Source organism: Mus caroli, chromosome 1 (assembly GCF_900094665.2).
Source record: "Mus caroli chromosome 1, CAROLI_EIJ_v1.1, whole genome shotgun sequence".
Classification (NCBI taxonomy): Eukaryota; Metazoa; Chordata; class Mammalia; order Rodentia; family Muridae; genus Mus; species Mus caroli.
In genome coordinates this window covers 93025654-93051071 of record NC_034570.1, presented here as the reverse complement: position 1 = coordinate 93051071, position 25418 = coordinate 93025654, and the positions used below count along the sequence as shown (strand labels likewise).

The following is a 25418-nucleotide window of genomic DNA, read 5'->3' as shown; positions in this document are numbered from 1 at the left end:
TTTTAAGTCTTGTTTGTGTTGTTATTGTTTTTGTTTTTGTTTTGTTTTTGTTTTATTTTTAAGAAGGGTTTAACATAGGTACTCATGTTTATATAGATGGTAATGTATGGGCTCAGCCTTTTCCTAAGACTCATTTTAGAACTCTTTACTTCAAGACAAAATATACAAAAGGAAGTTTATTTCTTTACGTGTTCAGATCATAGATATATAGTGTTGTTCTACAACCACCTACTGCCTCCACAATGTTTTCTTCCCTCCAAACTGAGCATCAAATAGATAATTACCCTTTCTCCTTTCTATGCAGTCTCAAAGAATTGCCCTTGTACTCTCTCTTTCCCTGACTTTGACTAAGTGAACTATCAAGTAGAATCAGTCAGCCTTGAAAAATGCAACCATGTAACCATGAGCCCTAGAAGACGTGCACAAGGTATTAGATTCTCTAAATCAAAGGGTGAGCAAGGGAGGGTATTATGCTTCCTTATCAATAGAGATGCTTGTCTACTTTCTATAACATTGTTTCTACTCTCCTCTTGTTAAAGATGGATAGGCCCTCAGACAGGTTTGAAGTCTCAAAGACTCCTTTGAGCAGTCAGAGTTCCTTGGAGACCACAGCCAAGATGAGTTTATCTTTCTGACTGATCAGCACTGTCATGATTGTTCATGTTTCCTCCCCCACATGGATCCTACATTCAAAGAGAAATCTGGCTCTCTGCAGACTGGCTGTGAAGTGTCAGACAACCTAGCCACAGCTGCTGTTCTCAGACATTTACAACCTCATTTTTGGCTTAGAAAAGCTACCTCTGTGACAGCAGGTACCTTAAGAAGTTTGACCCAGGAAAATCCCTTCTTCATGAGCCGTGAAAATTATCCTAATACTTGGCTAGCAAGGGACTAAATATTTGCATGCTCCACAAATCTTTGCATTGAAATGTTAACCAAGAAAATGCCATTAGAAAAGGAATCCTGCCTGGAGTGATGACACATGCTGCTATTCCCAGCACTCAGGAGGCAGAAGCAAGGGTATCCCTGTAAATTTGAGGCCAGCCTTGTCTGTAGTCTGATTTCCAGTTCCTTTCAGACTCACTTCTAATATTTTCTTTGCTAAATTCTTTATTATGGCTCTAATAATGATCCTGTGTAGATTTTATGATGAGTTTCATGTAGCCTATTTCCCTCAAATAATATCCCCTATTCTCCCCACTATAAATACAATAATAATAATAATAAAAATAAAGTCTTATATCCATTTGTTGTGTAAATCAAATCTTCAGTCTTGCTCTCTTTTATATTCTCCTACATTGCATCAGCAACCCTAACTGATTCCTTCTGGTTTCAGATTCACTTGGAATTTCCCCATTTTGTGATGTCCCAGTGCTCCTTTCTGAAAAAAATTAGGTCATTCTTCTTAACTTCTTCCCTCTTGGTCTCTGTAATCCTTACTGGACTAAGCAGATTAAGAATTCCCTAAATGTCCCCTCTGGCAGAGTTCATTCCATTGTAGGTAGTTTTTTTATTTCTTTGTGTGGTTGTTTTTATGATACAAACTGCTATATCTCAGGATAGCCTCAAAATCACTATAGCCTTGGACATGTGATTTTCTTCCTTTTCCTTCATGAAGAATATTGGAATTACATGTGTGTGTTACCATTCACTGTTGGTTTGAAGTTGGGAATGAAACTCAGGGCTTTTGTACATACCACAAAGCCCTTTAACATCTGATGTACATCCCACCCCATTAAATCATATTTATATTAATAGTCTATGTCTACCATATGACTCATAAACACATATCTAAATAAACACTATAGGATGACAAATCTCCTCCAGAGCAATGTGAATCTGTTCTTTGAAACATAGAGCTACTGTTATATAACAGTCTTCTGGAAGACAGAAATGCAGGCAAATTAAGACACTAATTGGACACTGTGAAATACTGAAATAAGGATGATTCAAGAATATTTTACCCAAATTACTGAGTTTCTTACATGCATTTTTTGTGCTTGACATACAGTTTAGAATAAGTCAGTTAAGAAGAGAACCCTAGACAGTGCTTTGAACAAAACTGCAATCAATGAACACAAAGTGTAGGTGTCTTGGTTTTTCATGGGTCATGTTGGCTAGGTGTTAATTATCTAAGAAATCAAAATGGGTGCTGAGAGATTAATTACTTGACACCTCATTAACCAAAGAACAAATCAGCAAGACATATTTATATTCCACACAAAAGATACAAAATCTTTCTTTATTAAATATACAATATTTATGTGTAAGTCTTATTTCTGTACAGCAAAAAAACATAGAAAATAAAGAAATTGAAGGCTAACTTTAACATTTGCCATACAGTGTATTAAGACATATTACATGGTCTACAAAGCAGACATGGACTGTGGCAACATCATATGGGTCTAGGGATTCTGTTACAGGAACAAACCCCAAAGAAACAAGGAGTCTCATGTTAACCCCAAAGGAATTAAATGGTCTTTTTTGCTTCTGTTGTGCTTTAATCAAAAGACAGCCTTTTAAGTATTTGGCAAATTGTCTTTTATACTTTGTTATTTACCTTCTGAAAGTGATCTCCCTGATCTCTTATTCTTCCAAAGAAAGTCCTGACCATGTCAGGAAGACTCTAGTTTCTCATTTCAAATGACCATGGACAGTCTATGTCTTTGGAATTTGGAAATTTCATGAGCCAAATATGAAGTGTTGCCTACTTTATATGGTATAATTAGAATGTGTCCTGTATCACCATGTCCTTATATTCTACTTTCCTGCCATAGGTTCTCTGGCAGTTGGAAGTGTCTATTAAAATGAACACAGGCTATTGAGAAGCCTATTTATTCCCAAGTTGAAGATAAAATTACAGGCATTGATCTTCACCAAATACAAAGTCCTTCTTATGATTCAAGCAAACTATTTTGGGCCAGGTATGGTCATTTGCTTTTTATTTATTTATTTATTTATTTATTTATTTATTTATTTATTTATTTTTGCAATGTTATTTAAGGCAGGGCAAGATTGTACTTACTGATACTCTGTTCAAAGAGAAGAGATTAAGTTCGTACTTCATATATGTCTTTGGGACATGGCTGAGTATAATGTAAAAGTAAATCTAGACAGAGCCCCATTCATTTCATTCTATGAAATTACAATGAAAATATACATCTGAGGAAGGAATTCAAGAAGGCAATAGTAGCCTGTTCTATGTATCCAGTGTCTTTTCCATGTCCTCTGAGATTTACTACTGGGATCTGAAGTATGACACAGTATAATGCTAATGAAACTATGACTAGTACATATCAGCTTTGTAATATTTTGTGACTAGCCTCCTAATTTTAATCTGCTATTTGACACAAATTTTGTCTACTGAGGAAAATCATTTGAAGACTCTTCATAGAGTTTCATGATGGCTGTCTAAGTAGACTTAGTTTTCTAAATAATATCTGAGGAAAAGCCCTGCTAAGGTTCTCTCTCTCTCTCTCTCTCTCTCTCTCTCTCTGTGTGTGTGTGTGTGTGTACGTGTTGCATACTCTCTCCCATCAGGTGGATAAACTATTTAGAATTTGTGAACACAAACATAAGAAAGAACAAAAATACATATTCAAAACAAATGATGTGAGGAAGACTCAGGGTAAAGCCAAGGAGATGTTAAGAAAGTCCCAAGAAAGTTCCAAAGTGTATAGAAGTGATTCAGATAAGCTGAGTCTTTTAAACAACACATTTACAATCTCTGTGAAGAAAATTAAAGATAACTCAATCATCCTTCAAAAACTGAAGCATGTTTTCATTTGCCTGTATCCCTCTTCCATTATCCTTCTTTGCCATATACAGGTATAACCTTGTATGTTTATTTATTTAACTGAAACATGGTCTGGAGGACAGTTGAGGACCAAGAATACATAAGCAATTATTTCCAGAATAATAAGTAGAAAAACAATATAGTTGCCCATGAGTCTCTTGTCAGACTGCAGTTGTAATAGCATTGATGGATTGTAGCACTAGAGAATTCCAGAGAAGTGAAGCAGTTGGTAGACAAACTAAACAATAGTTCCACAGATTTGTGCCCATGTCCACGGATACAATGTGGATGTTATAAATGCACACTCCCAGTGTAAGTCTTCTAATTCAGATGATATGGTGAGAGAACATGTATGAAACCCAAGGCTGGAAAAAGCCATGTAGATCATATATTAGTATGAAGTTGCTTAGATGAGAAGCACATCAATAAATTATTAATTCAATAGACAAATAATGATAGGTCTCAGAGATTGTTCTAACTATCGTCTAATGGTTCTTTGCAGCACAGTGGGGAGAATTAAAAATACCAGGCTATCAAACAATGTAAGGGAGATCTAAAAGAGCTGTGGCATAAGGGATTATCCACCAAAGAAGTGGTAACAGAAGGGAACAGAAGTAGACTGCTCTTTTCTGCTTGCAGTCTCTACATGTGTCTGCCACATATAGAGGCATACATTTGAAATGCTTTATCAATAATATAAAAAAATTAACATTTTTCAAATGCATCTTATATAAGGAGAGATGATGGTCTACACCTTGCCAGAGTCAGATATTTCTCTCTGAGTTTTGAGGTCAGGCTGATTTATAATAGAACACTAGACCAGCCAGAACTACCAGGTGGAACCCAGCTACAGAAATTGTGTGATACAGGTACCTTTTTCTCTTTCTCTGTCCAAGACATGATTTATTTTCTTCTACAGAAATTTGCCTGCATTGGAAGTTACATAGTTTGAAGAAGAGAAACAAAGAAATTACATATGGTAGAATTAATAAATATGACACAAAATTCAAAGATTTAGTCAGAAATGTGTTGTCATCTAGAAGTCTCTGGAAACGATTTATATATTTAATGTGCACATTACTTGCTCTCTGCTCACTGGTGTTCTGTATGGACTTCTATTGCTGTAACACAATTGAGTAAGTGAATAAACCAAATAGAACTTGCCACTATGCTAACACTGGCTCTTGCTTTTTACTGTGATGGCATTCAGTGTAGGGGGTTACAGATTACTACATTTTCACCTGGTGTGTATTGTGGCATTGTGAGAAAATTATGATTTAGCCCTGAGATCACATATAATATTGCACCAACTTGGCACATATTCAGCATTTTGATAACATGCCCAGTGTCCTGGTCTGTACAGCCTACTTATTTAAGGACGAATCCAGTAAAATATGTGCTATGCAGAGGGCAGAGACTGGCTTCATGCATTTTCCTACATGATTACCTGTAAGTACACATTAGAGGATAAGGAAACTGTACACACTTAGTGGGCTTGTAACACCAATTCTATTCATCAACATCATGTCAGCAAAAGGTAATGCTTGCTTCTAAGGACTATAGTTAGAAAGTATTTTAGTGGGAACACTTACTTTTACTTCTTATTTCACTACTAACAGTGCTTAGGGCTAAACTACAGCATGACCTTCATGTCTGGTGTGAGAGAAATATTCAGCCAAGGGAAAATGTGATTTATAAAGTCTTGTTTAGAGCTATAACATTCAAAAGTAGAAACAGGACAAAAGGAAAGTAGAAGGAAAAGGAAATATACTCTTAATCTCTATTGTTTTATTAGATGAACTTTTCTATTATTAAAGATATAAAAATGTAAAAGGGCATATTTGTTAGAATTACTTTAAAATAAATTCACTACCAAAAATTAATATTCTAAAAGAAGTATTATGTCAGAAGTAACATAAAATACTAAGGAAAGAACATATATTTAGAACAATATCTCATATTTGTGGTGTGTTCCACACTCCATCCTTCCCTCTGTAGCTTTATAAAGGAATAAAAGCTACAGCTGGGGAACTTGATTAAGCTAGTAAGCTCTTTACTAAGAACCTCCTTGTCCAGTGCAGTGATGGACAGTAAGAGGTAGGATACTGACTAAGAAGGATGGCCTATTGTCTCTCAAGTATATGTGTTGCAAATCAGGTCTCCCATGCAATGGAAATTGGTCAGGATCTTGCTTCTAGTATTTCTTGGGAACTGAAATGCTTGGATAGTTTCTCCCTATTCATTTATTGGAGGTGGGCCAATGGCACAGTTAAAACTATTGTTACCATGAAATGATCAAGATTACACACCAGCAGCAAATGCAAGATGCTTCTTTGAATGTGCTTTGCCACCAATAGAACCCAATCCCTGAAATGCATTACTGTCTTACTTAGGCACATCAGTCAACTGCAAGAGATACTTATGTATACATTGGTGCAGGTACAGACTAGAAAACATGATGTGCTTCACAAACTAAGGACTCCCATGAAATCATCTCATATACAGGTAACCACACTGTCCCACATAATATCTAGTCCCTTGCCTCTTGGGAAATATCTCTGTTGTTAGAATGAAGTCATTACATGTGTTCTATAATGAAAATCCTGGTAACCTGTACATTCTTCCTTTACCATATATATATATTGGTTTTTTGAGACAGGTTTTCTCTGTATAGCCCTGGCTGTCCTGGAACTCTCTTTGTAGACCAGGCTGGCCTTGAACTCAGGAATCCACCTGCCTCTGCCTCCCAAGTGCTGGGATTAAAGGCCTGCACCACCAAGCCCAGCAGACATTTCTTGATTAGATTAAATTTCCATGATATTTTTCATTTTTTCCCTTATTTTTCCTGTTTTCCTACAATCTCAGTTAGATTGGCCTAAGTCTTTTCATAAAAACAAGTTAGATTTTTATTCGAATTCTGCTTATACTACCACTATATACATACATGAATATTTCTTTTCTTAGGAAAATCTTTGAAAGATCATAGCTAACATGTTCTAGTAATGTAGAGAAGGCAAGTGGCAAGGTACAGGAACTTCATCATATCTTTCTTGAAACCTCCTGGTATCCATTCCTCAAAATAGTGTAGCAGGAGAGGAGCAAAATAGCTGTTCACTATTCATTCACTTAGTATTAGAAAGTAGTGAAATTCTATGGATAAAAAATGAATTGAGTCAGGAGGCTACTTATGGTATGGGCATTAAGCTAACAAAATTAAACATCTTTTGTTTCTTTCCAAATGCCACAAAATCTAGCAGGTAAGAAGAATTTCCCTCTGCCTTGGATCTACCAGGTGTGTGTTCTTATAACTGTGGCTCTAAAAGTACATTCTTTTTGTTCTCCAAGGTGCTATGGGGAGCTGCTGTTCTATATCCCATGCAGACCTATAGCCTCTCTCAACTCAGCTCCCCACCTGTTAATGGAGTCAGGTTCTCCTAGAAATCTAAGTCCTGAGTGGAGAAAGGCTATTGGCAGGAAAAGGAATTCTGCCTTGTCAGGATAACACACTAACTAAGCTCATTAAGCCATGACAAGAGGGAATTACTTGATTTAGACACACACAGATTATCAACTTTACAAACATTTCTTTGTGACCTAATATCTCAAAACTCTTCTCCTCTCTCAGAAGGAACTTAAAAGAACAAATGTTGCTTTCTCTGGGTAGATTTTCTCTTCCTCCTACTTTCCTGCTTAATTGGGAAACTGCTCCCTGGTAAACTCGTCCCTTAAAAGATCTGACAATATCTTTCTCTGTCAGACACATACACTCCATTTTCTTCTCTAAAGCCATAATACCTAAAAATATGATATTGACCAGGGACAATTGTTAAAGGCAAACACCACAGAGCTCAAGTCTAATAGAAGCTGGAAAGACCAAGTGCCTGAGAATCTGAAGAGAGAAATTTAGAAACTGGACTACAATCATAGAATGTGCATGTGGGCACATATGTCTCTTCCTTGTTTAAAATAGTAGAGTCCCTGTCTCAGTGGTCATTTTTATAATGATACATATGTCAATGGATTACAATATCCATAGCTACCTGATCTCCTGAGCTGGGCCAAGAAGATTGGTGCTCTTGGTGGATAATATGTATTCTAAGAAATGAATGACATGTGAGAGAAAGAGAATACCTAAATTAAAAGAAAGAAAAGAGAAAAGAAAAAGAGATGGAAACCTCTGCATAAAAGAGGACCAGATGACCACACAACAGTTCAGATGAAGTATTCCAGTTTGCACTCGATGGCTGTGTTTTGCAAGTCAATGTCATTTCTAAAGGAACTGTCCAAGTTGCCTGGGTATTCCTTCTCCTTCATCTGATTGGTACGGTGTGACTGCTTTTGCTGATAGAGGAAGTGGGCCATGATTCCAAGGACACAAAAAGTGATAAATGTCACAATTGCTATGACACCTGTTGGGAAAAAAGTGGGGAAAGAAAAGAAAGTTGTCACTGAGAAAATACAGGCTAGACTAGGGTCAGCATTGGAGTGAAAAAAATGCCAACATACAAACATACAAAGACTAATCTACCCTGTATCTAGAAATAAAGATCCGTTCATAAGCCCTTGACTTTCAGTTTCTATAAAAGCTCATGCAAGCACAGTATTGAGGGAGAAAGGCTCCTTCTTCTAGAAGGTTATATTTATAACCAAAGAATATATATATTATTAGAACAACAAAGGATTTGTATGTTTCCAGAGTTATGTTTTGGTTTGTTTGTTTTTGTTTTGTGTGTGTGGGTTTTTTTGTTTGTTTGTTTTTTTGGTTTTTTGGTTTTTTGGGTTTTTTTGTTTTGTTTTTGTTTTTGTTTTGCTAGAGATCAATCCTAAACTTCACAGAAATTTAAATACACCAAGATTTGCCAAGAACTCTTTGGTCTAAATGACACCCCCCTTCTTTGTTTCTATCTGTCTCTGTTTTTATCTATTTCTCTGTCTCTCTGTCTTTTTCTGTGTTTCTTTCTTGCATATGTTTCCATGCATGTGTGTATATATGTACTTGTATATATGTGCATGTATGTATGTGTGTATGTATGTATGTGTGTGTGTGTATGCATGTGAGTGTGTGTGTGTGTGTGTGTGTGTGTGTTTGTGTATATGTGTATAATTGTATATGTGTGTGTAATTGCCTGACTTCCATAGCACTTGTGTTAATGTCAAGACAACTTTCAGTAGTTTGTTCTTGCCTTCTACATTGTTTGGAGGCAAGATTCTCTTGCTCTCTCTTCCATTTTACCATTCTGGGTTACATACAGATACTTTATTTGAAAAGAACAAAAATTCAACCCAGACAACAACAAACAATATGTACACAAAATTAATAATTAATATCAACATCAGAAATAATTCCATTTTTGATAAATATTTTTGATAAATATTTGCATATTTCCTATTTTCTAAGTTGTCTAACTAGTTTAAAGGTACCTATTTTAGAAAATTGTTGCTGGTCACTGCTCAGCCTTGCGAAGAATTACTTGGTCTAAATGGTATTAGTTATGTGAATAGATATCACACAGCTAAATATTTATTCCTATCTTCCACCACTTTTTTAAACAGTTGTGACAATAACTAAAGTCAACCATGTTTGTTATATATTCTAAACTTATTTTGTAATACATTTCCCAAATACTTTTAAAGAAAAAATATTATATCAAAGCTCATAGTCTAATCAGGATGGGAACAAATGTCTGTTCTGAAGCATGAACCATTGACTTAAAATGTACCAGGTGTAGCCTCTTTTTCTGCCACTGGTTTGAAGGACACTGCAGGCTGGCAGTGTCCCAGGATCTCCTGTGGAACTTTGAAAACCTTCCCACTACCAGAGAGACTCAATATAGTTTGCCAGTGAGTTCAGAAGGGCAAAACACAGTCTTATTGAGAATTTACAGGAACAAAAAGAAGTACAAAAGTTTCTATGACATTTACTGATTTCAAAAATTATCAAGTTCAATTGTCATCCCTGGACATGGCATTCAGCTCGCATGGATATCTTAAGGAGCTTCCTAAGGAAAGGTTGTTCTTCTGCTTCTCTGGTGTGCTACTGTGATTGACTCCTCCCATCCCAGTTCTCTTTTCTTTTCTTTGTTTTTTCCTGTGTAACCAGGGTCTATGCTGTTACATTGCCTGATTTCCTATGGCCTTCCTAGTGTGCTAGGCAGGCCTTAACTGTACCTTTCATCTTCTGTGTCTATACTCAATACAAACCTGATCCAAACTGGAAGCAAATTAAATGGGAGTAAAATGAATGACTCCTCCTGATTTTATAGAACTCCATCTGTTGTAGATCCATTCATCCCAGCTGCCAGAATGCAGGGGTGAGACACCTGCTAGAGTTATGAATAATCAATTGATTTTCATATTTCAGGCATCTTATATTAAGTCAATCATGGGAGATAATTTGCATTGTAAGGCCCAGATAAGAACATCAAACTACTGACTACTGCAGCCATTAGACTAGCTAAGAGAATGAAAAGTAGAATAGGATGAAGCCAACAGTCAACTCCAATACAGTAAGGTAAGCAAAGGTGGTGGAGGATGAGCTACAACCAGAGCAGGCAAGCTCTATACCCACAAGTAGATGGACTGCTAGATTTGGAATTTCAGTTGTGTAGGGTTCATCCTGCTCATTAGATCTAACCTAAGTCACTTAGTAAAGGAAAATTGAAAATGACTGCAGCTCTGTCCATCTGTCTGCCCCAATGTGACTTCTTTCCACACATAATTTTATCAGTCTGTTGTGTTTGTGCTTTAGAAGTGACAAGTAGATGAAATGAACATGATTTGAGATGCCCGCCTGAGAGTAAATGTTCCAGCTGTTGCTTCAGAAATCAGCTCCCTGCTGAATTTAAGGCAAGATGAAGGCACTGAAGGAGGATCTGCTGTTAATCTTGTAATGTAGGAAGAGGCTAAGTACTGGACAGAGTGCCTGGATCTGTGATCTGCATGATCATAGTCTTCAAATAACTTTCTGTAGAGAATAGGTTCATAGATATCTCTCCTGCTTTTAGTAATGAAGACAGGTTACCTCCAATGAATGCTGAGTCACTCTGGATTGCATTTGTGAGTGGTTCATGCTCATCTGTCTTTCCAAAGGGAACTTGAAAGAGGAAAAGACACAAAAAGTAAACTTTACCATTTAGTCATACTCAGAAAGTGAATATACAATGTGCAGGTATGAAATGTAACAACATTGCTGTAATGAGATATGAACTAGTTATTGAAAGGAACCCAAATGAATAGTATTTAAAAGTTCAATGCCAGAACCTATATTAAAAAGCTGAATTCTAGAGATCCAAACTGTACTCCTAGTGAGAGAGTAGTCAGTCTCATATCTAAGTGGCATATAGACAAAAGGAAGACTGTGCCTCTGAAACAAGATGAAGGAGAAACCTGACTCCAGCTGCCTTGTCCTCTTATCTCAACAGGTTCCATGTCATAAACATGAACAAACTTTGTCCATATTTAAAGATGAATGAAATGCACAGCTTACAATTTATGAGTACATTAGTTCATTAAGTCATGAGATAGCCTTGAGCTGGCGAAGCTGCTGCCTGGCCCAAGTACTTTCAGTCTTCCCTTCAGTCATCTACTTTGCTAGAGAATTCTTGGGACTGAATAGTTGCCTTTTTCTCCAAACATACTTTACTCTTTGCCTCAATATACTCTAGTGGCATTGACTACAGAAGACCGAAGGATAGCTGAAGGCACTGGAAGAATTAGTACCTTGGAGAAGCCCTCACCAGAAGAACAGATGTCCAGCTCATGCTCTTAACCTGGGAGCCATTGCTCTAGTCCAATTTTTCTTTTGAGATAGGGTCTTATATATATCCCTTACTGGTCTTTAACTTATGATATAGTAACCTTGATTTTGCTATGTATTAGAGAATGGGAGACATAGAGGAAAAAAATAGAGACACAGAGACTTCAAGATAGGAAGTAAAGTAAACAGGAAGAGGAGAATGGGTAGAAGAAGAGAGAAAGGGGATAGGGAATAAGATATGGAAAGAAGAAAAAGTGTGGAATGGATAGGAAAGAAGATAGAGAAGAGTGGAGACAGAAATACTTAAAGATGAAGAAAGACAGGAATCAGAGTCATAAGGAATAAGAATGAGACAGAGGGAAAACTGGGAGGGAAGAACTGGGAAAGAGTAAAGAGTATAGATAAAGTAACATCTCAGGGAGACAGTGAGGCCAGACAGGAGGTAGTAAGGCAGAGGCAGAGAGAATGTCAAGAAGGTAAGGAGGGAGATGACAGGAATGAATACCAGACATTTAGCTACTACCTTCTATGTACTTACAACTTTTTACTCTGGTACATTTTATGCCAAGGCTCCTTCTGGGAACTCCTATTTTTTTCATGAATACTCAAATCTTAACTGTCCACAGTTCATATAATTCCTTTATCTTAACACAGCTCAAATTGACTCCAACTTTATTTAGTTTATGTGCTAATTTTAACATTATAAATAATATATTCATTATGTTAATCCATTTCTAGCATGCTTTGAAGTTGATATGATAATAGATATTAATTTACTTTATAAATTAATATCTATTATCATAAATTGAGTGTTCACTAATGCTACAAAGAAAAGTTCAGATTTAATAAGATCATAGATTCTGAAGTATGTTTGTTGATCATTTTCTACAAAATAACCTTAATGACACGGGTGATATATTCCAAGAGTATTTATTCTTCACTATTGATCTTCACTGAATATGATATTTGAAAATCACATCTTATCTTTAACTTTCCCAACTCCAAAAATAAATTCCTTAGTGTAAATGCATAAACACATCTGTCTATCAATACTTGCCATTTACTATTTATCTACCTACCATATATCTACTTATCTATTCACCTAGCTTCCATTTCTCTGACAAAAATTTAATACCATCTGAGTATACATATTTGCATGTATGTATGTAAGGACTCCCATTTTTGTGTATAGTACCAGACATTGCTTGCTGAATAAGTAAGGGTGAGCTTTCACCCTGTACTAAATATGCTAGATCTCACAAGAAATATGTAACAATACCTATACATTTTCTTTGAAAATAATCTTTATCTGAGAGTGTTAAAGAGTAATTCGAACAAAGACACTGTCATTATTTTTTTCTATATCTGTTAATAATCTGTAGCTGAAGAGTGGTCTATCAAAGTTAATGCAGAAAACTAATACTTTTATTTTTTCCCTGAATTTCCTGACTCATTTGGATACTTTCTTGTCCAAGATATGCATATATTTCCCAGGTATGAAACACTTTTCATGTAATGGATACATTCCCCCTACAGGGATACTTTTTAAAGAGACAGAATTATCTAAAGGACTTTTTTTTTTTTTAAACTCAGGGAGTACAAAATTCAGCAACTCCAGGAAGTTGCTGAAACAGATAAGAAGCAATAGGTCCCTCCTACCCCAAGCTTATGTAGGACTGATTAATAATATTCTCATATCAGTCAAGATACCTGGTAGAGTCTCAGATCAACAAAGCTGCTGAAATGTGCAGAGATTATCAAGACTGCCTGGGAGAGGCCCTGTCTGAGCTATTGAGCTGTCTACAAATTGTCCAGTCAGCTTCCCTTTGTCAGCTTATATAAGTTATCACCCATGCTTGGGTAGGATTTGGAGACAAATCTCTTTGAGTCATTTCTATTCCTGTGAGAAATCAATTACTGATGTCTCTATAAATAGCACCAATTAAATTTAGTGGTTCAGCAAACTGGAATTTGGTAGCATCTTAGCTTTGGTCTGTCTTCAGTTGTTGATCTAAGGAGAGTAGATATTTCTTCACATCTTCTCAGGAATAGTGACAGACAATGCTATGTTAATTAATTCCTAGAGTCAGTAAATGCTCCACATTACAAGCATGTCTTTCAACACACAGAAAATGCAAGTCCACTGCCTCATCAGCAACCAGCTTGTTATTTAACTGACCCTCCCCACGTCAATGTGCTCTCTCCTCTAAACACCATACAGACCATTATAGGATCACTTGAAATAATCTACATAGCACAAGTTTGATCAAGTTCCTCAAAAGATCCAATCCTAAAAGGCTCAAGCTTGCCAGCCTTGCACCACACAAAAGACACAATCAAGGCCATAAGCCTGTTTTCTCCTATTTATTTCTGTTGCTGACTAACCTCCGTGCTTATTTATGTAAGGCAAATAGATGGTTGATAGATGATAGATATGGATGGATAAGTATACACACACACATACATGTATGCAAACATACATGCACATAAATGCACATACACAAACTGGAATATTAGTCAGCCACAAAAATGTTTGACTTGCTCATTCTAAAACATTGTGGACAAGACAAATTTATCAAGTGAAATAAGCCATTCATAATAAAGAAACAGTAACAAAACCTGTTAGCAGAGTTATAAAACAGCAGAAGTGTTATTTGTGATGGAAACTCAATAGAGCATCCTCTGGGAAGTACCTGATGGAGAATAAACAGTAGTCACTCCAGTCACATCAGAGTCTATCATGGAGTCACAGCTGGACTCTGTCAAAGTCCCTTGAACAGTCACAGGTGAAATGCTGGCATGGCGGAGGGCTGCCTTCAATGGTGCTATATGGTTATATTGGACTGAAGAAAGGCATCCAACAAAACCCAGTGTATTTGCTTTAAAAACTTCTGGATCCAACCCAAGAGTCTCTGCAATGAATAAAAAGATTCATAGGTTTTTTTTTTTCAAAATACTTTATGTAATTTTGTTGATTATTAACTAAAATAGCTGAAACTCTCTCATTGTTCTTTAAATAAGGAAACTTCTTACTTATCTCTCTTTCTCTTCACAACTATACATTTACTTCAGGCATCAATACATCATTCAAGAGTATAACTCACAGAAATGAGCTATGACTATCTCTCCTTTGAAGTAAAAATGTTTCAAGTTTCAATGTTTTTATTCATGTATTTTATGAACTGTAGAAAGAATAATGTAGTTCTCTCATACTCTTCTACAAATCTAGATATTTGAAAGATTTTTTATCATGTTCCCATCAGGATTTATCTACGGATGCAGGTTATTAGAATACAATCAAATCACAATACTCGTTGCAATATTTAATTCATAGTTGTTAACAAGGTAAAATAATAAGAAATCCATGGGATTAAAAATGAAAGCTGGTCTCCACGAGATGCTTCATGTTTATTATCTCCGGGAAGCTGTGTAGACTGAATGAGTAAACATTTCTACCTACATCACATCTCTGCATCATACTGATTGGACATTATCTTGGGAGATGGCTTTTCGCCTATGAATATATTCAAATTGCTGGAGTATTTTTGAGTCTTTATAAGAGATAGAGATGCAATAATTTGCGTTCAGAGCTAGATGAAATGTCTCATTTGCATCAAGACATCTCATTATTTTTTCTCAAAGAGGGTCATTTGATAAAAGTGCTGTGATGCAATTACATAAACTATAGTGTATAATGAACTATATTTTTGTTAAAGTATAATAGTTTCAACATAACTATATGGCTCAATTGATTATTTTATTAGGAGACGTCTTTTAGATTTTGAAAAAGGTACAGGAATTTTCTTATCTACCACCATACATTGTAATTTTATCTTGAATAATAAATGTTAAAATAGTGCATTCCTTGAACTCTAAGTATATATTTGGCTAGCAGCATTAAGGAAAAGTTATAATGACAGTATGGTAGAATAAAAGATGTTAATAACTTTTAGTGTTTCTTGCCTTTGTACTTTTCCTAATTCTTCAAAACAAAACAAAACAAAACAAAACAAAACAAAACAAAAAAACTTCTATTCCCCCCTTGCTTTATTGCTCTCGCTCTTTCTGTTTTTTCTCTCTCTCTTACACACACACACACACACACACACACACACACACACGTGTGCGCACGTGTTTGTGTATGGGTACCTATAGAAGACAAAGTATGTATCAAATATTGTGAAGCAAGAATTAATTTTTTTTAAGAATTAATTTTGTTACTATTAGGAATCAAACTTCTGTAAGAACAGCAAATGCTCTTAATCATGGAGCCATCTCTCTGCTCTCATTAAATTTTGTCCCAGTCTCGCTTTTTTACCTCCAACATCCACATAAAAATCAAATCAAAACAAAAGAAAACAAACAAACAAACAAACAAAACCAGCATGTCACTTGTCCTTTTATACATGCAAAACCAATAACGGCCCATATAATTTCATGTGTTGAGTAACACATTGGTGGAAGTTTAAATACTTTCAATTACATACTGATAATTTTTTATTTCTGTAGTTGGAAATTTAGCAGCATCTTTTTGACTTAAAATCAGAGTCAGTATGGTCACTTTGTGGATCCTTTGAAGGAAAGTATGGTTATTTCCCATGGCCAGCTCCTTTATCCTTCATTTTACTCCCTAGCTTCCTTTGCCTGTCTCCATAATAAGCAATGTTGTCACATTTCCTTGTACTTTTTTCATGACCACTTCAGCATATGATTTTCTTCTTTACCTCTTTATTTTATACCTAATGACCTTTATGTCTACAATGGTTTCATCAAAATCATTTAAAACTATCTAAATAGAGTTGTCTCAGCCGTGAAAATAATTGCCAAGTCATATAAATAGCCATTGATTGGTAAGAAGTGAAGAGTGACATGTTCAACATCCTAAACCATCTGGGAAATGCAAATCAAAACAACCCTGAGATTCTACCTCACACCAGTCAGAATGGCAAGGATCAAAAATGCAGGTGACAGCAGAAGCTGGAGAGGATGTGGAGAAAGAAGAACACTCCTCTGTTGTTGGTGGGATTGTAATCTCGTACAACCACTCTGGAAATCAGTCTGGTTGTTCCTCAGAAAATGAGACATAGTACTACCAGTAGATCCAGCAATACCTCTCCTGGGCATACCCAGAAGATGTTCCAACTGGTAATAAGGTCACATGCTCCACTATGTGAATAGCACCCTATTTATAATAGCCAGAAGCTGGAAAGAACCCAGATGTCCCTCAACAGAGGAATGGATACAGAAAATGTGGTATATTTACACATTGGAATATTACTCAGCTATTAAAAACAATGAATTTATGAAATTCTTAGGCAAATGGATGTATCTGGAGGATATAATCCTGAGTGGGGTAACCCAATCACAAAAGAAGTCACTTGATATTTACTCACTGATAAGTGGATATTAGCCCAGAAACCTAGAATACCCAAGATACAATTTCCAAAACACAAAAAAATCAAGAAGGAAGACCAATGCATGGATAATTCATTCCTCCCTAGAATAGGGAATAAAATATCCATGAAAGGAGTTGCAGAGACAAAGTTTGGAGCTAAGATGAAAGGATGGACCATCCAGAGACTGCCCCACCTGGGGGTCCATCCTATAATCAGCCACCAAATACAGAGATTATTGCATATGCCAGTAAGATTTTGCTGAAAGCACCCTGATACAGCTGTCTCCTGTGAGGCTTTGCCAGTGCCTGGCAAATACAGAAGTGGATGCTCATAGTCATCTATAGGATGGAACACAGGGCCCTCAAATTGCCCCACAGGGCAATTACCCAAGGAGCTGAAGGGGTCTGCAACCCTATAGGTGAAACAACAATATGAACTAACCAGTAACCCCAGAGCTTGTGTCTCTAGCTGCATATGTAGCAGAAGATGGCCTAGTTGGCTATCATTGGCAAGAGAGGTCCCTTGGTCTTGCAAATTTTATATGCCCCAGTACAGGGGAACACCAGGGCAAGAATTGGGAGTAAGTGGGTAGGGGAGCAAGGCAGGGGGAGGGTATAGGGGACTTTTGGGATAGCATTTGAAATATAAATGAAGAAAATATCTAATTAAAAAAAGAAAAAAGAAAAAGAAGTGAAGAGTGAAGTTACCCACTTATTTGTAGTGAGTGAAGAACAAAATTAAATCTCAGAAAAGAAAAAGAAGTTAAAGGCAAAAGAAGGGAAGTATAAACTGGAATGATATTTTTGTGCTGATAATTTATTAAACTATGACTTCAGGGTCCAAGTCAAGAAAACTTATTTTCATTCACAGATATTGCTAGAAGGAAGCCTTCACCAATCCAAGAATGGTACTACTATAGAAATTTTCACAAGTAAAAGCTCTTTATAGAAAAATAGGAATATAAAGAATCTGGGTGAAATGTGAGAAAGTGACATTCTTTCTTAAGGAAAGTTGTGTGAAATATTCTTATGTTTCATAACTGTTTATTCTACACACACCCTAAATCAACAGAAAACAAGAGGTTTTAGAAATGCAATAAAGAGAAGAATTGTTATGAAGACTTAGAGTTATGCAATAGGGATCATTGGATTAAAAATGCTTATCCTGTATGATAATATGAGTTCTATTTGAAAACCCCAGAGAGGAAAAAGAGAACCAAATGCCTGCATGTGAGTACATACACATATAAACACACACCCATAAAAGTTAAATAAATAAATAAATAAATAAATAAATAAATAAATAAATAAATGTTTTGTTTGACGGCCACATAGTTATATATTTGATACTTACAAAAATGAAATAGTAAAAAAAGAACAAAGACAAACAAAACAAAAACTACAAAGGATAATTTAAAAGATTTTTATCTCTCATTGAATTATAAACTTGTGAGTAGTAAAAACATAACTATTTCTTCCAAATAAGTGAAAGGATACAATTTTTCAATATTTCTTACTACAGAACATAGTAATATGTATTTACTTTTAAAGGATTTTATTTTATTTGTATCATATGTATGTGTGTGTTTATATATGCAGATAGTTGTGCATGAATCCATTTTAATGCTGTTTATGTGTGTGTTTGCATGTGCAGATAAGTACAGTGCCTACAAGAAGGGAGGAGATGTCATCAGAACTCCAGGAGCTGTCATGAAAAAATTTTACATAAAATATGTAAAGAATTTCACAACAATAAATGAACTCAGATAATTGAAGAATATTTGACATTTCACAGGGATCTACATTGATGGTCTGATATGTAGCTTGGGAAAAAAGAACTATTTGATGTCATGATCTGGAAAACCAAGATCAAAAGCAACTTTAACAGATAAAAGTGCCTTCACATAAGCATAGAGATCTAAAATATACCACCAAAATATATCAGTTTTATGCTCTGTTCCCAATATTTCTGAATACACATGACTTATACTAAAGCAAGCAGAACCATGACGTTTCTTTCCATAGCATGTGTACTACTTTGGAAAACAAAGAAAGCTATGAATAATAATAATAATAATAATAATAATAATAATACCCATGATTTTAACTGCCTTATTAGAAATAGAGTGAGTTTTCAGACAATAGTTTAAACACTAACAAATAACAGGTTCTCATTCCATTAAAGTTCCACCTGCACTCTGAAATGCTAATGGGTAAGTCACTAATCCAGCACAGGAAGGACACTGGGTAAACCTGAGCAGATGAATTTTGCTGCTGTATATATGACCTCCTTCTGTGTTTCCAAGCTTTGATTTTGCCCACTATTAACCATTTGTCATTGTACCTGCCACAAAGATTAGGGAAATAATAATAATAATAATAATAATAATAATAATAATAATAATAATAAATTTCTAAATCTTAGCTAGGTGCCCTTAGGCACATTTTGCAGTTATTATATTTGCTTACATGTTCTTATAAACATTTATGCTGCCCAACATGTTATGAAGTAGCAAAATGGAACTATTTAATATCTTCATCATGGTTGGGCAGGTGGTTTTTTAGATATGTGTGTTTATTACACAGGCTTGAAGAGTTGTGTTTGACTTCCCAAAAACTCACATAAAAGAAGTTGGACATGACAGTTGACAGTCTGTTCCTATAATACTGTAATTTGGGGGATTTATGTTGACAGATCCTGGGAGCTCCCAGGAGAGTTGGTGCAGTATAAATATCAAGTCTTTGGTTCAGTGACAGACTTTCTCAAGGGGAGGTAGTGGAAAATTATAGAGGATAGGAATCGCTATCCTTCTGTCTCCTCCATGTGCCTATTTGACTGCACATACACACTATATATGATTATTTTCATATCTCATCCTCCCTTCTTTCTCTGATTATAAGAACACCTAAAATACATTCTTTCAATTCATTCTAAATGAATAGAACATTCCCTTTGTGGATCTATTTATTGATTGTTTGTTTATTTCAGACAAGGTCTCAGTAGACACTTCAGACTAGCTTGAAACACAATTCCCTTGCCACACTCACCCAGATATTGAAATGAGAGGTATTTCCCAACACGCCTTACCCAACGCTTTACTCACAACGTATTTTAAATAACTGTAATCACATACATACAAAAGAATTCTGCTAGAAACTAATTTCTAGCATCAATATTTTAAATATCACTTACATACAAAAGATGGTAGAATCTAATTTCTAGCATCAAAATTTTGCATTTTGATTAACATCTTCCCAGAGTAAATGCATGTTATTAATGATGTGGTGTGAGATATGTGATTATCGTTATTGTTTCTATTGTATATCAATTCCAAATTCCTTTGACTACTTTCAATATTCTTTCAATATATTGAATAATTGAAACGCAAGAGGTGTTATATTTGTAAGAAAATTTCACCTCATAATTATTTGCCATTGAATACATGTTACTCAAATGTTGAATGACTCAGTTGATAAGTTACTAAGGACTAATTTCTTCAGCCGTTTTAAAGATTCTATTGTTCTTACTTTTATTCATGGTGTGTGTGTGTGTGCATGTGCACTAAATGAATACCAACATGTTTGTGACTGCGTTCTCAGAGAAGAGAAGAAAGCATCAGGTCCCTTATATTGGTTGTGAGTCATCAAACCTCAGTGCTTTAGACTGAACTGAGGATCCTCTGTAGAGCAATAATTTCTAATCACTGAACCTTTTCTCCAGCTCCTTCTTTATGAATTCCTCAATCTTCACATTAATTTGTAAATATTCCATCAGATTTGAAAAGCCAAAGAAAAAAGTTTGATGTTAATCTTAGCTTGAATACACAATCATCAGGTGGAAAGTTTTTGACAAGGAGAGAGGAACATGTCTAATCCAGCAGAACTATTCAGGCAGGTTTAGTAGCATGTAGTATTACTTTTAAAAGTATGAAATAAGTCAAAAAATGTGCTCAAAACAGATTCGGTTCTGGAATATAATGTGATACTTGCTATATGTTAAAAGTCATTTATAATATCTGAATCCCTTAAATGTCATAAAAACAAGCCAAGCAGGGCCTCATAGCACTGGCTTGTAAAAGAAAAGTGTTATACCAGGTTAAGATATAAATAGGGGGAGCTGTTGTAAATGAAGACATGAGCAGAAAATACAAGCAAACTGGTTTACCTCTAAAATTCTCTAGAGCTGAAACAAAGTGAAAAGTTAACTAACTGGGAAGATAGCTCAGCTGGATCTAAGTTCAAATGCCCGGTATCCATATAAAAACTAGACTTGGGTATGGACACCTATAATTACACCTCTGGGATGGGTGTGTGGCATAAACAGAGACAGAAAAATTCCTGGTACTTGCTTGCTGAAAGTTTACTAGAGGTTCCTTGAGAGAACCTGTCCTAAGGAAATAAGTTGTAGAAAGTAGTAGAGAAGGATACTTAGCACTCTTCTCTGCATGTTTCCCATCTCCCTAATAAGTAATGATTTCAGATAATACATCTTACAATTAAGAGAGATGACTGGCTGGGAAACAATAGAAAGGAATGTTGGCACATGTAGTGCAGGGGGTGGAATCCAATATGTAAGCTCTTCCAGAAACATTTATAAACTCCATTTCACAGTTGTTGTGCAAGCAGTGAGCTGATATGAAAAGTTTTGGGTGCTTGGGTCTTCCACTGGAGCAAACAAACCTACCAGTGATCATCCTCAAAAGAGGATGTGTCTCTCTTCCCACATGAAGATGGAAAGTGGTGTGCTGTTGGGATATGAGGGTAATTTAAGCATTTAAGTGTGAGGATGTGATCACATTTCATTATATACATATATGGAATTCACTAGGCTAGAAAAAAGTATAATAGTACAACAACTAAGTTTCCCCTTAGATAAAAAAACCTGAATAGTAAAAATAATGATGTGGAACAAAAAACATTCATGAAATCCAAAACTAAAGAAAAACATTTAGATTTTTAAAATAAATAATTAGGTAATTGTAGTATATATGGCCCATAGCTCACAGTTTCAGAAGTACTAGTACGCTACACCTCTTTAATATTTGAAACATTTCTTTCCTGGAAGGGGAACCTTGAGACTCAATACATAAATAAAGCTTGAAAAGTTCAGGAAGCAAATTAGCACACATTTCTACAAAGTTCCTGAAACTTAAAAGATTCATAAGATAACAATCAACAGGGCAAGGGAAGTTTCCAACAAAGCACACTCCCTGAAATTTCTATAGAGTGTTTGAGGGGTGTAGGCTTCTTGAGTCATCATTCTGGATGGGGTGAGATTCTTAGTGATTCAGCTGACTTTCAGTCTTCATGCTACTATCTAGGATGAATACAAGTTCATTGTATCTAGCACAAAAAGCACCTAACTGACTTAGAATGGATGTAATTGAACTAATGTGTTTGTAGTTGTGTTCTCTGTTGCTCTGATAAACACAATGACCAAATGCAACTTGGGACAGAAAGAGTTTAATTGGCTTACTTTTCAAAGTCACAATCTGTCATTGAGGGAACACGGGATAGGACCTCTAATTAGAAACTATAAAGGAAGGATGCTTAACTTTTCACATTTTCCCTTGAGGTCTAGCTCATTGTCAGCTAACTTTCTAATTGAGCCCCAAGATACCTATCTAGCAATGATGTCTTCCAGAGTGGGATGGACTCACCTGCATCAATTATCAGTAAAGAAAACATTTTTTAGTTAGGGAAACAGGGCAATCTGATTATAGCAATCTTCCAAGTGAGACATTCCTGGATGATTCAGGACTGCCAAGTTGACTACTGACGCTATCTAGGGAAGTGGTTAAAACATGAAATAAAGGGTGTGTGGGGGGAATAAAATATTAGAATTTTTAAAGAAATGAAGCAAAGCATAAACAACAAAGAAACAAAGAACATAAGGAAGAATCAAAAAGGCAAGAGAAAATTTTGAATAGATAGGTAGAAGGAATATTGAAATGAGATTCTTCATCTCTCAAGCCACTTTTCTTATACCCATTCATTGCACTGATTTTACTACACCATCATGCCAATCTACTTTCAGTTCGTAAGAAGAGTGTTCCTCTCAGTTCTTCTCTCAACTAGTACCAAAGTATCACTATGAAGAAGAAGAGTTTCCTTAACCCTGATAAAGGGAAATAATGGGAAGAAAACAAAAACAAAAGAACATTTTGTAATATTAAAATTATGTAGCCTTATGACAAAACAGATATATCTAAAATGCTTTCAATCTGGCCAATTAAAAACATGGATTTTTAATTTTACCTCCATAATAATGACATGTCACCTGGAACTTCCTTTATGAAAGAAGTTATGTTGTTTCTTCACTTTATTGGTTTCTTCAGAGCTCTTCTAAGACTGAACATAGAACATTTATCTTCAATATCCTGGACCTTCTGTAACCTAAAGCTTAATGAACACTGTATTTGAATTTAGGAAACCATGTTGATCTGATTGACAAATGTCATTGTCTGTTCTCTTTATAATGATTTAAAATGCATTACAAGTAAGGAGGAATAACTAGAATCTTTAGGTGCTTCCAAGGAGGGTTGTTTCACAGATGATATGCCAGATGTCTTCCTCTGTATGTCAGGTTGGATGCTCTTTCATCAGGAATCAAATAGGCTCTTTCACAATTGGTGAACTTCCAACTTTCTACCCACAACTCATGATTTTTGTATGCCTCTAATGTCCCTTCCCTTCTTCCCCTAATACCTACACAGACACACACACACACATACAGACACACACACATACAGACACACACATATATGTGTATGTATGTATGTATGTATGTATGTATGTATGTATGTATGTATATATCTCTATGTATGTGTGTATATTTATTGGTTCATGTCTTAGGTACTATTATATTCAATAATTTCTATGAGAAAATTATGGAATTTCTTTAAAAATACAATCTTTGTTCAGAGATTGGTAAATAAACATTTTAGGTGTTCAAAGAACTAGTTTTTGCATAGGGCCTAGACCATAGTAGGCCTTACATAAGTCTTATATACTTAAAATTGTTTATTAAAGTTAGATATCTAGACAAATATATCAATAGACAAATTTTATGTAAGTAGACAAATAGTTGATAGATGGTAGATGGGTAGATAGATGAGATATATGAAGGCAAACAGGAAAAAAACAGCAGTTAGGTAGAAATTTTCTACAATAAAGTTTAAGAATATGAGTACCTAAACATGAACTTAACAGTTATAGATATAGACATGCTAAAGTAGATGGGGTTAAGCCTAAAACTATGTAGCATCACACACTGAACTATAGGAAACTAAGACTCTAGCTGCATATGTATGAAAAGATGGCCAAGTCGGCCATCACTGGAAAGAGAGGCCCATTGGACATGCAAACTTTATATGCCCCAGTACAGGGGAATGCCAGGGCCAAAAAAAAAAAAAAAAAAAGAAAGAAAGAAAAGAAAAAATGGGAATGGGTGGGTAGGGAAGTGGGGGGGAGGGTATGGGGGACTTTTGGGATAGCATTGGAAATGTAATTGAGGAAAATACATAATAAAAAATATTAAAAATTTAAAAAAAAGAAATGCTGAGACCAGGAGAAAAATGCTTTCTCAAGGAAGAACACATCAATTGCTTATCTAAAACCAAAACCAACTGGTAAGCCCTGAAAATCCATACAAGTAACATTGTACAGATTGAGTAAAGTGTATTTATGCACCTAAGAATATATATTTGTACATATAACAAGAACTAATAAAAAACAAGGCCACGAGGAACTGAGTCTGCACAGGTGAGAGTGTGCACCACAGAAGCAGACAGCTTCTGGGACAGGCGGGAGCCAGAGAGCCACTGAGGCAGCACCCTTTTCAGGCCACAGACATCTGGCCACCCTCCCAGCCGGGGAGGACACGAGTCCACCCTGCACAGGAGCCCTCTGCCTCAGGAGCAGGGAGCGCCATCTTGGTTCAGGGACTCCGCTGAACTTAAGAACTTAGTCTGCACAGGTGAGAGTGTGCACCAGAGAAGCTGACAGCTTCTGTGACCTGCCAAAGCAACACAGCACCTGGGAAAGGACCTGTTTTGGGCCTTCTTCTTCGGCCAGGAGGAGGTCCAAACACCAGATATCTCTGCACCTTCCCTGTAAGAGGAGAGCTTGCCAGAAGAGAGTGCTCTAACCACTGATACACAAAGGAGAGAGCCTGTCTCCCAGGTCTGCTAACAGACGGTAATCAGAATCACCAGAAGAACAATCTCTAAACAGAGAAAACTATAACAAATCCAGAGATTACCAGATGGCGAAAGGTAAACTTAAGAATCTTACTAACAGAAACCAAGACCACTCACCATCATCAGAACCCAGCACTCCCACTTCTCCCAGTCTAGGGCACCCCAACACACCTGAAAAGCTAGACCTGGATTTAAAAGCATATCTCATGATGATGGTAGAGGACATCAAGAAGGACTTTAGTAACTCACTTAAAGAATTACAGGAGAACA

The 25418-nt window shown here is 35.9% G+C and overlaps 1 protein-coding gene across 3 annotated transcripts in view; it reads right to left on the bottom strand.

The window, feature by feature from the left end:
• Positions 1-2295: 2295 nt before the first annotated feature.
• LOC110291812 (contactin-associated protein like 5-2) overlaps positions 2296-25418 on the bottom strand; it is a 684470-nt gene continuing 661347 nt past the window's right edge. For 2 of the 3 annotated variants that reach the window (XM_029482783.1, XM_029482788.1), the window contains exons 22-24: positions 14246-14464; positions 10818-10889; positions 6575-8205 (exon numbers count right to left, since the gene is read on the bottom strand). In XM_029482783.1, the coding sequence (XP_029338643.1) occupies positions 8009-8205; positions 10818-10889; positions 14246-14464 (488 nt within the window). In that variant the 3' untranslated portion in view covers positions 6575-8008. Of the gene's footprint in view, positions 4724-6574; positions 8206-10817; positions 10890-14245; positions 14465-25418 lie in introns of those variants that run through there. The other variant, XM_029482787.1, reaches the window with a different exon arrangement.